At 43.1% G+C, this 14,334-nt stretch overlaps 1 protein-coding gene across 9 annotated transcripts in view; it reads right to left on the bottom strand.

The window, feature by feature from the left end:
• The window catches only part of PRIM2 (DNA primase subunit 2), a 296,493-nt gene that overhangs the window by 23,648 nt on the left and 258,511 nt on the right, over positions 1 to 14,334 (bottom strand). For all 9 annotated transcript variants that reach the window (XM_037894260.2, XM_037894258.2, XM_037894261.2 and 6 more), the window contains one exon: positions 8,437 to 8,505. In XM_037894260.2, coding sequence (XP_037750188.1) covers positions 8,437 to 8,505 — 69 coding nt within the window. The remainder of the gene's footprint in view (positions 1 to 8,436; positions 8,506 to 14,334) is intronic.

The raw sequence follows: 14,334 nt of genomic DNA, 5'->3' as shown, positions 1-14,334 counted from the left end.
TTGCTGAGTCAGCCAACCCCAAGTTTAATTCTTGGTGTAGAACCGAGCAATAGCTTTTTCCCAAAACACAAATATGGCAACTTCTCTAAGCAGTGCAGAAGATTTTCTATTTTTTTAGCGGTTATATGTATGCCAGGTTACTAAAGAATCATCTCCTGGAGTAGTGATCAGCATGAGACAGGTTATACACGGTGTCTTCCCCAAACTCATATAGGAATTCAGATATTTTTCCCCTACATGGGGTCCAATATTGGTACTGATGATCAGCTTCTTTGGACCTTACATTAGGTAGCTGTTAAATCATATTAAGAATGAGTTCAACAAGAGATGCTAGTACTAAATCTGGGCCAAGATCTTTATATGCTGATTTGCCACAATTGTTGGCTGGAAGCTATGTACAATTTGTACTGGGTAGCCACATGAGACTCACTAGCCCATACACTAAGTCAGAGATATGCTAATACTTAGCAAATCAGACACTATTTTCTTGTATCTCCCTTCTAGAGATGGCCTTAGATGATAACTTAGAACCTGGAGTTTTGTGAGGGCTGCAACTGGTCCTTCAATTTTTCACTCAAAGCCACGTTTCTGAATGCTTGTAGTAATGGCTGCTGGGTCCTCTGTAACCAGATGAGAATGTCATCAGATAAGAGCAGATATGTATCCTTTCCCCTTGAACAGAGCTTTTGATATGAAATTTGTGAATATCCGTGTAGAAGTTACAAGTCCAGGAAGTTTACTTTCATATTCTGAAGTCTTGGAAAAATATTGCAGTAATGATGGGTTTCAATATTTCCGCTTGGAATACTGATCTCCACATGGATTTAAGATCTAAAATGGGCTGTATACCATTGCTTCTCTTTGTACCACAAATAATCTTGTGATCTTTCCAAAATATCGGTCTTGCCACAAAATAGGTTTCACTGTTCCAATGTGTAGGAGATGGGCTACTGCACCCTTCATCATCTGATGGTACAACCATCTTCTTGATGTGTTGGTGAATTTTTAACTTGTCCTCGGACAATACGTGAGTGATATTGAAACACCCATTTTCTGAGGTGGTTGATTTCCACTCTGAAACATACTGGGGGTGGGGAAAGGGATTTGTCCAGACTTTCACAGATTCTAAGGTCAGGATGGACCACTGTGATCATCTAGTTTGACCCTCTGAATAACACATACCAGAGAAAACCTGAGAAAGCCAAAGTAAAAAGAAGCTTTTGGAGCTGGATTGTTTTCCAAAGAACTCCAGCCTTGATCTTCGAACTCTCAGGAAATGCAGCAATGGTCTCCTCTAAATGTGTAAGCTCTACTCTGGAGCAGCAGTAGCTTAAAAGCGAACATCTGCTGAAAATTCTCTCACTGGAAGGAGGAAGGGACTTATTTATTCCCTTGTCTAAAGCCTCAGTAACTGCTGTGTCTCTGTGCTCTCCAAAGAGATCACCAACAGTATTTGGAAGGATATTAGATGTTAGCTGGCAATTTGTGTTTCTTCAAGTGGAGCCATAACTGCTCCTAGTGCAAGGCTTTGGAATTTTTGAACGTACACCAAATCAGAGTCAGGTGAAGCATCAGATCTGAAAACACTTCAGGTTTAAAGCAGATTTCATGTATGTTTTTGTTTGCTTGTTTGTCACGCTGATAAGGGCCTCCAAGTTGAGCATAAATCTGCACAATGAGACTGCAGCCTCAGGGCTGAGGCTGCTGTATCCAAGTTTAGCCTGAGAGATCATTTTATTCTCCTCCTCTGTGTGTGTTTGTGGGAATACTCCCTCAGCTGCCCTTTACTAAGGAGACTGCAACAAGCTTAACCTTAGCCACATTAATGAAGACTTAAGCTCTTAGGTATTAGTAGGTCTTCATATAGAATTCCCATTCCATCTTAATTACACCTTCAAACTAGGTAAGAATTACTACTTTTCTTCAACTTTTCAGGGTGCAATTTTGTATGTGTGTTTCATTTTCTAAAAACATAAGCACCTGTGAAATAAGACCTCCATTTGTTAACAATTCTGGAAAGCTTAGTTGAGAGTCTGAAGTATCTTGCTCAAAGCCCCAATTTTAGGAATTCCTCCTTTTCAATAGAAGATCTAGAGGGGAGATTCTCTCACAAAAGATTTTAAGTCTGTGCTGCCCCTTCAAGAGCCCCTTCAATTGTGAGCAATATACTTCATTATACCCTGGGCCAAACCCTTGAAAGAAAAGGAGTGGAACACTGTGAGAGAGAGAGCGCACATTACTAGGGAGACTGAAAGGAGTCTACTGTCTCTCTCAGGAAAACTGTAGCCACTTTATGACCGCCTGTGGGACTCCAGGAGGCTCGGAGGAGAGGAGAGATAGTTCCATCTCCCAGGCAAGGTGATCTGAATCACTTTACCCCATGATCCCTGCTGCTGAGTCCAGGCTGAGGGGGCGATGACTGAACAGAATGAGAAGTGAACTGGATCCAATGGAGACAAATGACTCATTGGTATCAGAAAGGTCACAAGAGCTTGTACCTTTCATGGCAGCTGAAATCCTACAGGTAAACACCTTTGGAAGGGGAGTATGTTTTGCAGCATTCTCAACCATCTCGGAATCAACTTTTCCTATGTGCTGGCTGGGAGTAGAACTGCTTCCTCTGAGATTCAGAAGGCTCCAGTGAAATTTTCTGCTTACTCTGTAAACTGTGGGAAGATGGGCCCCAGACCTTGGGGAGACAAGAGGAGGATTTGAAAAACTTACTCCTGGCTCCATGCCACTGATTCTGGTCTGGTCTCAGTGAAGAGAGCTTCCTGCTCAACCATCTCAGTGTGGCCCTTACCCACATACCATCTGATAGCTCCATTTAATTGTTGCTGGCTCACCTACCTCAGTGTGGACTTCACCAACATACCACCTGAGAGCTGGTTTTCTGTGGGCTACTGTGTCTGTCATTTTTGAAGGAGGAAGTTAGGAGAGTGCTGTCCTTTAAACCATAGGTTCTCACAACAAATTTTTGGTGGCCTCAAAGTGCAGCCACCAACTCTTGCTGGTGGCCACTGTTACAATTTTAACTAAAATTTCTAATCAAGTTTAGGAAAGACAAATAAATATGCACACATACAAGTCCAAATCACTGCAATTTTTTTATGCTGGGATTTTTTGCAGACTCAATCATAAAAATAATGTACACTTGTCTCTATTCTTTATTGGACCTAAACAGAATAGAAACACCAATAAGGTGCTTTGCACCTTCATGTCTTTTTTGTTGTTGATTTTGCTTTTTTGGTTGCTTTTTTAAAGACTTGCTAGCTAGTAAGTCTGCTGCTGTGAAAAGTGGTATTGCCAAACATACAAATATCACTTTTCACAGCAGCAGACTTATTCAGCCCTGGCAAGCCCAGGGAAAAATTAAGCCCTGGATGGGAAGGTGGGTAGGGAGGCAGTGGGGGCCAAAGGCGATGAGGAGAATGGAATGGGGGGGGGGGCAGAGGAGGCAGTGGGGGTTAGGGGGGAATGGATGGGGGTGAGCCCAGTGCCGGAGCCTGTTGCCTGCCTCTCCAGGGAAGGTGGGGAACTCACTAGCAGCCTGCGCCTCCAGCATTTGTGTCTCCAGAGGGAGGGCAGAACCCAACCCCTGCTAGTGGCCTTGGGGAGGGGCGCAGCTTTGCTCCCCTCCCCCATCACTGCCGAGGAGGCTGTGCCCATAAGAAAAGCTCCTAGTGGCCATGTCAAGGTTCCTCCCCCACTCTGAACTCTAGGGTACAGATGTGGGGACCTGCATGAAAAACCTCCTAAGCTTATTTTTACCAGCTTAGGTCAAAACTTCCCCAAGGTACAAAATATTCCACCCTTTGTCCTTGGATTGGCCGCTACCACCACCAAACAAATACTGGTTACTGGGGAAGAGCTGTTTGGACACGTCTTTCCCCCCAAAATACTTCCCAAAACCTTGCACCCCACTTTCTGGACAAGGTTTGGTAAAAAGCCTCACCAATTTGCCTAGGTGACTACAGATCCAGACCCTTGGATCTTAAGAACAATCCTCCCAACACTTGCACCCCCCCTTTCCAGGGAAATGTTGGATAAAAAGCCTCACCAATTTGCATAGGTGACCACAGACCCAAACCCTTGGATCTGAGAACAATGAAAAAAGCATTCAGTTTTCTTACAAGAAGACTTTTAATAGAAATAGAAGTAAATAGAAATAAAGAAATCCCCCCTGTAAAATCAGGATGGTAGATACCTTACAGGGTAATTAGATTCAAAACATAGAGAACCCCTCTAGGCAAAACCTTAAGTTACAAAAAAGATACACAGACAGAAATAGTTATTCTATTCAGCACAATACTTTTCTCAGCCATTTAAAGAAATCATAATCTAACATGTACCTAGCTAGATTACTTACTAAAAGTTCTAAGACTCAATTCCTGGTCTATCCCCGGCAAAGACAGAATATAGACAGACACCCTTTGTTTCTCTCCCTCCTCCCAGCTTTTGAAAGTATCTTGTCTCCTCATTGGTCATTTTGGTCAGGTGCCAGCGAGGTTACCTTTAGCTTCTTAACCCTTTACAGGTGAGAGGATTTTTTTTCTCTGGCCAGGAGGGATTTTAAAGGGGTTTACTCTTCCCTTTATATTTATGACAGGCCACATTTGAGAAATGCTGCTTTAAACCCTCCTCAGAAAGCATAGATATGTATGTGTTCAGCAGTTCTGAGGAGGAAAACCTCAAAACCCAGAAGAAACTGACTGATAATTAGCTAGAAATCTTTTACAAACCATGTAAAAGCTCTGTGAAAGAGACTCCTGGAGTCTGCTCTGTGTGCCATTTGTAAGCAGAGATTTCTGGAGAGTTCTTTATGCAGGGCAATCCTAACCCCAAGCTCAGAGCAAAGATCTGGTTTGCTCCCAGTTGCCATGAGAATGCCCACTGACATGCAGGGGACAGAGAGTAGATTTAACAACTCACCATTATAGATCTGATGGTATTTCAGAATAAGAACTCCAGGGCAGGACATACCACTTTCACAAAGGAATGGCATGTGGTATTTTCTCAAGTTTCATAAATTCATATATTCTAAGGCCAGAAGGGACCACTGTGATCACCTAGTTACAAAGGCAATAGACCTTCTCCAAAATACTTTCTGTTTGAACTACTGCCCTGTTTGAACTACAGCATAACTTTAAAAAAAAATCCAATCCATTTTAAAGTTGTCAGTGAATCAATCAACCACAGTTGATTCATAGATGAATTACCTTCACTGTTAAAAATTTTACATCTTATTTCCAGTTTGAACTTGTCTAGCTACAACTTCCAGCCACTGGATCTTGTTATCCCTCTGTCTGATATATTAAAGAGACTATTATCAAATATTTGTTCTCCATATAGGTGCTTATAGACTGATTAAGTCTCCCCTTAACCTTCTCTTTGTTAAATTAAATAGATTGAACTCCTTCAGTCTATCACGATAAGGCGCATTTTCCAATCCTTGAATAATTCTTGTTATAATCATAAACTATAACAACTTATACATTTTTCACTTCAAGGGATGCTTGTTGACACTGACAATCCTCTTCTCCTGTTTTCCTAAGCTTTAGCCGCTATTCAAAGACTCATATTACCAACAGCATTCATATATTTTTCTGTGTCACTGATTACACACTTTTATAAAGCATTCCCAGCACACCAGTCCAGGTAGCGAGGAATCAGGGAAACAAACACAATCCTCTTAAACACAGTTGTTCAGAGCACTATCAAGGGCCCCCCTACTTCTTAAATGATTTCATTTATGCTCTTATCTCTTTTTTCCCCCCTACAAATGTAAGTGAATTATTGCTCATGAAATGCACCAGTTTAACCACCCTGGAAACTGAGATTTCTATGTATCCACAGAACATGTACAGCACTATCATAATATAAGCTGCCCCATATAACCCATGGAAGGATCAACTCTAGAAGGGAGAAGACAAGACTTCAGTGTCCATGGGTAAAATTTTCAACAGTGCTTTAAGTGATTTAGAAGCTCAAGACTTTCAATGGGACCTAGGCTCCTAAATCACATAGACACCTGCGAAAATTTCACACGCACACAAAGCCAATGAATCATTGAATTATCTACTGAGATGTCAGGGACATTCAAAACATTTACATCTTATTTATCCAAAAATCTACATATCTATTTCTATACATATTTTGGAGTTAAGGATTTATCCAAATGTTGGACATACCCAAAATCTCAAATAATCAGGGTTTTCCTGTAAAATGATTTTTATAAATGCAGTGAAAACCTAAGAACTAGAAACTGAACTGTGCTAAACAAATTCATTCTACATAGGCAAATGAACAACCTTCAGATGGTACTGATTTTCAGTTGCAGCTGATGTAGACTGAATTTGAACCACTGACCTAGAACTGAAAGGATCAGTATCCTAATTAGTATTAGTCCCTTGTGCCACTCAATCTACTCATTAATCTCTTTATTACATTACCACATAACTTCAAAGAAAAAAAGGACCCATGTATTCTCTTCTTTTAAGTTACCATGTGATAAGCAACAGTGGTGACTCCAATGACCATGAACTGAGTTACCATTATTATGTTATCTCCTGATAAATACACATATAACTCAGGTCACCAGCGCACAATTATCCCAGCATCATCACAGTGTACACAACAGTACCACATGAACTACCATGAAGCCTTACACAACTGCTTTTAATTGATTATATATGCTTAGTACAGTAAAAACTGTGTATCTGGCACTTTACCAACCGGAAAGCTCTATGAACCAGCATTTTTGATCTTCATTGAAAGTCCGGTTTATAGTCTGGTTGGTGTTGGGCCAGTAGACTCCTTACCTCGTTTCAAATGGCTTCCCGGAAGCCGGCATCATGTCCCTGCTGCTCCTAGGCGGAGGAACGGCCACGAGGGGTTCAGAGTGTGGGAGAGGGTGCAGGAAGGGGCTCGGGGCAGGGGGTTCGGGTGTGCCGGATCTGGGCGGCGCAAACCTCTGGCGGCTCTCCACAAGCAGGGACATGTCCCTTGCTGCTCCTAGGCAGAGGCACGGCGGCCTCCACTTGCAGGCACCGCCCCCACAGCTCCCATTGGCCGCAGATCTCGGCCAATGGGAGCTGCGGAGCCAGCACTCAGGGTGGGGCAGGGTGGGGACAGCGTGCAGAGCCACCTAGTCACACTCCACCAAGGAGCAGCAGGGACAGATTGCTGCTTGCATGGAGCCATCCGAGTTGAGTGCCGCCCGAATCTGGCAGCCCGCACCCCTCCTGTGCCCCAGCCCCTTGCCCCGAGGCCCCTCCTGTACCCAAACTCCCTCCCAGAGACCATGCCCCTCCTGCACTGCAACCCCTAGCTTTGAGCCCCCTCCCATACCCAAACTCCCTCCGTCCCAGTAAACAGGAATTTTTACTTACTGGCACTCCTCATTCCCTCAACATGCTGGATAACAAAGCTTTTACTGTATTTATCCTAGAGAGGAAGAATGGGCACTATCCTAGGATCTGTGATACCTGGGTTTAAGGCCCTGTTCTACCACTTACCCTCTCTGTGCCTCAGTTCCCCATATGTAAAATGGAGGAGAACAGTATGACCCTACCTCATAATACAAATACATTAAAAGACTATGAGGTGCTAAGGTACTACAGTGATTAGTTCCTTATAAGCTCATAAAATAGATAGTTTCCAGTTTTTAATTTTTTTCATATTCTTTATAATAAAATTCAGTAATTATAGGAGATGAACTAAGCAAAGAGAAAATTCTCTCATAGTGAATGTTTTCAATATGTCTTAAGTCAAAAACTAACCACAATTAAAAAAATAATTAAAAAGTCACCAAGCTGAAAAAGAAAATTAGGTAGGAAGTCATCAAATGATAAGTCACCATAAATTAAAGATGCCAACTATGTTTAAGCGGCAAAGAGTCCTGTGGCACCTTACAGACTAACAGACGTATTGGAGCATCGAGCTTTCGTGGGTGAATACCCACTCTGTCGGATGCGCATGGCTACCCCTCTGAAGCTCAACTATGTTTATACATGATGAAATATGTTTAAAAAAAAAGGCTAAAAAGAGTTTTCACTGGTGGTTAGAGTTTTAGTTGCATCCACTACAAACTTCATTAGGTTTTTTCTTTTAAAAAAAGAGAATTGACAACTTTAGTGCTTGTGATAACGTTAAAAAATGCTGACTTTTCAGAAACAAACATTTTGTTTTGCTACATCTTATCACTCTTTTCTATTTTTATGTATCTACATTACAGAAGTGATATGTATGTGTATAAAATATTTTATACAAAAATCATGCTAAAATACATAGCAAAAAGACTTATACTAATTAACTCATTAAAATTAACAAGATTTGACAACCAATGATGGATGTGATAACTGTAGAGAACCTCTGGAGTTTCTAGAGACAAAGGCACCCTGCTTATTGTACAATAAAAATTAAATATGTACTTACATCATGTGTCAACTGGAAGTATTTCTGACAGGCCAGCTGGTAATGCATACCTTTCACTAACTCCAAAACCTGTAGAAAAAAGGAGAGTAATTAGAAGTAGCATTCATTCAGAACTGAAGAATTTTTCACTGATGTTTTATCATTGACCTTTATAAGATACCTCACAACAGATAGGCATATAATGCAAGAAAGTACATTGCACATGACACCCCTGTCACCTGTGTACTGTAATAACTCTGGCTGTGTTCCATCATACCCGGGTTGCTTAAATATACATTGGTAGCATTAAAAACAAAACAATCACAGATAGAAAGATGTTCTGGTGATTTCAGTACATTTAAAAGCAGGAATAAGATGAAAATATATCATCGTATTGTATATCTGACCGTTATTATCAGAATATCATATTGTAACATCTCTGACATAATTGCATATATAGATCTAATAATTCAAGTGGTTGAAGCATGAAGCAATCAAGTACGCTTTTTATATTTTTATTTTCCACATTACCACTTCATATAGATGCAACATAAAATACTGCTGTGCTCCCATCAAGAAAATTGAATGTAAACCCTTTAGAAAAGAATTTGTAAAAGGGGAATGCTTTTACCTTCAATCATATTTGTCCCTTTTTGAAATGAAGTTATTTCTAGTAAAGCTCAGCAGAATATGCGAGTGAAGAGTCTGTTTTGAACACCTATTAGGAGCATCATCCTATCTTTTGTAAATACAATTTGCTTCCCAGTTCTACCTCATGTAATCTCTTCTGTGCTGCATTCTTATCAGCAGAATGCAATATCAGTTGAAATTTTTAAAGCTGCATAACCATCTCCTTCCTTTAAATAATCAAAAGTGTACTCTCTGCTTATCAAACAGAGAAAGCTGCTGGAATTAAGAGATAACCTCAGTGGAGGGAAAAAGAATTGTTGAAAAAAATGTTAATTTCTAGCCCTTTTTTCAACGGTTAACCTTTCTATGTCACTGCAGTAAATTTAGGCTTCACTCCCTGCTGCGCTCATTATTGGATGCTGCGTTATAGTTATTGACCGATGTACAAATAAATTACATTTGCAGAATAGATCAAATCACTACACACTGCCAAGAAAGTGCATAACTGCATTGTTTCTCTGTTACAGCCCAACTGATTAAATTTCTAAGCTTCCTGTCACTTTCTTTTAAATCCAGTGTAAAAAGACCAAGGCCCAAGCTAGCTAACCAACAGGGCCTGAAATCAGGGACTGTATGTATCCAACCTGTCCACTTTTTGAATTAGTCTTGCAGGAAACAGATTCTAAATAAATAAAATAAATAAATACATTTTTTAAAAGTGAAAAACAAAGAAGAAACATTGTCCAAAATAGTTCAAATACAATTTCTTATTTTTCCCTATTATTTCTATAAAATGAAAGTAAAAGGGTATCATGGTTAACCATTATATTAGTATCCATACCTCATTTTAAAATTACAAACAGCATCCAAAAAATTCTGCCTGTACCTCAGAACTGGAAACTTAAGGGAGTCAAAAGTACCCATGGTATATTTAGTGTTAGTCGTTAAAAGTTACGATGAACATAAAACGCTCACCCTAAAATCTGTATAGGCTTCATTTAATTAGGTTGAGGGGGTCTTTGGGTTATTTTGTTTTGAACATAACAACAACATACATACATACAAACATACATACATACAAGAACATACAATCTGTACTCTAGAAGGTGACATGGAATATTTGGATGACAAAATATCCTCTTCAGTGACAACCAAGGATGGAAAGGATAAAATGGATATTTTAGTGGGGGTTCTCAACAGGTAAATATTTGTATTAATAATCATGTAAGGTTCTTATATGCTGCGTTTCATCCTTAGAACTCAAGAGCTTTAACAAAGGAGGTCAGAATCATTATCTTCATTTTACAGATGAGAAAACAGACACAGAAGTAAAGTGACCTGCTGAAGGCCACACAGCTGGTCAGCCAGTGGCAGACCCTGGAACTGAAGGTGGGTTTCTGAGTCTCAGTCCAGTGATTCATCAACTCGGTTACACTGCCTCTAAAGCCACACTTAGGTTATAACAACTCAGAGCAGATTTCAGCCCAAGAATTGGGAAGTTAACAGCTTCAAGTGTTGATTATGATGGGATATAGATAGAGCAATCTACTAGCTCCTAAAGAACAAAGGCTTGTTAAGAATATCTCCTAGTACTGAAATCTATGTAAAGAAATAAGTATTCATGTAATGACGGAAAGTTTAGTAGTTTTTACATTTACAAACATTTAGCTATTATTCAAGTGTTATTTCTGAAATATATTTTGGTAATTACTCTTGAAAACATGGGTTAGCACTTATTTTAATGTTTTGTGCTGTATCTATTTAGCTCATAATTTTGTTAGACATGTAAATAAATGTATTTAGCTGAATTTTTCCCTTATGCTTTTTAATCTCTAATGAAGTAATTGGTAAAGAAGAAATATCTAAGTCTAATCTGTTCATCTCAGAAAAAGACAGTTACCTTTTCATAACTGGTGTTCTTCAAGATGTGTTGCTCATGTCCATTCCATTGTAGGTGTGTGTGTACTCACCACATGTACCAGTACTGGAAGTTTTTCCCTCAATGATATTTGTAGGGGACTGGCTCTGGTGCCCGCTGGAGTGGTGCGTGTATGCACCGATATAAGGGGCGCCGCCGGCTCCCCGAAACCTCAGTTCCTTCTTGCTAGAAACTCCGACAGCGGGGAAGGAGGGCGGGTCATGGAATGGACATGAGCAACACATCTCAAAGAACACCAGTTACGGAAAAGGTAACTGACTTTTCTTCTTCAAGTGCTTGCTCACATCCATTCCATTGTAGGTGACTCCCAAGCAGTACCACAGGAGGCGGGTGGGAGTTCATGGATGTGTTTATTGCAACGCAGCTCTGCCAAACCCAGCATCATCTCTGGCTTACTAGGTGATGGCATAGGAGTCATGAATGTGTGTACTGAAGACCACATCACGGCCCTGCAGGTGTCCTGGATACGGACATGTGCCAGGAAGGCAGCCAAAGTCGAGTGAGTCTTCACTATCCGTGGAGAAACAGCCTGCACCAGCTCGTAACAAGTACCAATGCGGGGATGATCCAATTCAAAATCTTTTGAGGTGACACCGGAAGACCCTTCATCCTGTCAACTGTCGTGCTAAAGAGCTGGTGTGCTCCAGGTAGAACATCAGGGCATGCCAGACATCCAGAATGTGCAGCTGCCTCTCCTAATTGGTTGAGTGAGGTTTTGGACCAGTTTGTTTGCATCAACCGTCCGCAGGCATGGCCGCCTACAGCTCCCATTGGACAGGAATGGCAAACTGCAGCCACTGGGAGCTGTGGGTGGCTGTGCCTGCGGACGGTCCATGTAAACAAACTGTCTCACGGCCCGCCAGCAGATTACCCTGACGGGCCGCAGGTTGCCCACCACCGCTTTGGACAGAACACTGGGAGGAAGATATCCTGGTTGACATGGAAATGTGACATCACCTTTGGCAGGAAAGCTGGACGGGGCCACAGCTGGACCTTGTCCTTGTAGAATACCGTTTACGGTGGCTCTGAAGCGAGGCTCCAAGGTAATCACTACAAGGACAGCAACCTTCCACGACAGATGGGAAATGAAGCAAGAAGCCATGGACTCAAAGGTAGGGCCTGTGAGCCTGGAGAGGACTAGGTTGAGGTCCAGTTGGGGTATCATAGAATCATAGAATATCAGGGTTGGAAGGGACCTCAGGAGGAGGAGCTCAAAGCAGGACTGATCCCCAATTAAATCATCCCAGCCAGGGCTTTGTCAAGCCTGACCTTAAAAACTTCTGAGGAAGGAGATTCCACCACCTCCCTAGGTAACGCATTACAGTGTTTCACCACCCTCCTAGTGAAAAAGTTTTTCCTAATATCCAACCAAAATCTCCCCCACTGCAACTTGAGACCATTACTCCTTGTTCTGTCATCTGCTACCACTGAGAATAGTCTAGAGCCATCCTCTTTGGAACCCCCTTCCAGTAGTTGAAAGCAGCTATCAAATCCCCCCTCATTCTTCTCTTCTATAGACTAAACATCCCCAGTTCCCTCAGCCTCTCCTCATAAGCCATGTGTTCCAATCCCCTAATCATTTTTCTTGCCCTCCGCTGGACTCTTTCCAATTTTTCCACATCCTTCTTGTAGTGTGGGGCCCACACGTGGACACAGTACTCCAGATGAGGCCTCACCAATGCCGAATAGAGGGGAACGATCACGTCCCTCGATCTGCTGGCAATGCTCCTACTTATACATCCCAAAATGCCACTGGCCTTCTTGGCAACAACGGCACACTGTTGACCGATATCCAGCTTCTTGTCCACTGTAACCTTTAGGTCCTTTTCTGCAGAACTGCTGCCGAGCCATTCGGTCCCTAGTCTGTAGCGGTGCATGGGATTCTTCCGTCCTAAGTGCAGGACTCTGCACTTGTCCTTGTTGAACCTCATCAAATTTCTTTTGGCCCAATCCTCCAATTTGTCTAGGTCCCTCTGTATGCTATCCTTACCCTCCAGCGTATCTACCTCTCCTCCCAGTTTAGTGTCATCTGCTAACTTGCTGAGGGTGCAATCCACACCATCCTCCAGATCATTTATGAAGATATTGAACAAAACCGGCCCCAGGACCGACCCTTGGGGCACTCCACTTGATACCGGCTGCCAACTAGAAATGGAGCCATTGATCACTACCCGTTGAGCCCAACCATCTAGCCAGCTTTCTATCCACCTTATAGTCCATTCATCCAGCCCATACTTCTTGAACTTGCTGGCAAGAATACTGTGGGAGACAGTGTCAAAAACTTTGCTGAAGTCAAGGAACTACACGTCCACAGCTTTCCCTTCATCCACAGAACCAGTTATCTCGTACTGGGTCCCGGATTGGCAATAAGAGATGCTCAAGGCCCTTCAGGAACCTGGTCAACATCTCATACAATAATACAACAGGTTTACCCTGGATGAGAGGGTAGAAGGCCAATATGGCTGCCAGGTGCACCTTGATCGAAAGACGGTTAGGCCCTGTGCAGGAGGAGACTGCTGCCAACAGTTTGGTGGATGCCCCCGAGGCCAACTTATGCTCCTGTGATGGCTGGGGAAATCCCCAAGGGTTCCAGAGTTGCCAGGGGGAAGGCCACTGGTGGCCCAGCAAGGAACACCAATGCCCCTGAGGGGTGGTCCTGTCCTGCGGACAGGTTCTCCTTCTCACTGTCGGAGCCCAAGGAGGTGGATACATGTCTGGGGGACCAGGACAGTGCCGAGGCCACCTATCTACCCTGACCCCATCGGCTCTAGCCCTGAACCTCTGCTGAGAATCTGTAGGAGGACGATGGCTGTGGGCGTCACGATTCCAGTGACCAGTGGCGGTGTTCAGCAGATGGAGGATGGTACCCTGGCGATCGATGCCTTACACTTCGCAAGCGATGCCGTTCCATCGAGCGGGAACATGAGCGGGTAGACCAGCATGTCACAGACCGGTAACACACTCGTAGTGACCCGTACCGGTGGTCCAGCAATGGGGGTTCCGGGGTCCGGCCTCTTGACCTTCCGGGAGCACTGTTGTGTACTGGGAGAGCAGTTCAGGCACTCTTGGCACCGGGGCTGTGGAGCCTGGTGCCGTGCCTCTGGTGGTCTGTGCCAGCCCACTGGCGATCGCTGCCTCCAGCCCAAGAAACAGTGCCTGGAATCCGTGGACCAATGCTAGGAATCCGGCAGGCCAGCCGACCCGTGTCTGCAGGCTGGTGCCACTGCTCAGGCAAGTGCTGACAGGACATCCCCTGTGGCAAGGAGTGGTGCTGCACTGATGGGGACTGTTGGAAGGGTCCCAAGGCAGGTTTATCCCTCGAACGAGGCACGTCTGTACCCGATGTCAGC

The sequence above is a fragment of the Chelonia mydas genome, chromosome 3 (assembly GCF_015237465.2).
Source record: "Chelonia mydas isolate rCheMyd1 chromosome 3, rCheMyd1.pri.v2, whole genome shotgun sequence".
Classification (NCBI taxonomy): Eukaryota; Metazoa; Chordata; order Testudines; family Cheloniidae; genus Chelonia; species Chelonia mydas.
The sequence above is the reverse complement of the archived record's forward strand: the minus strand, read 5'-3'. Positions and strand labels throughout refer to the sequence as shown.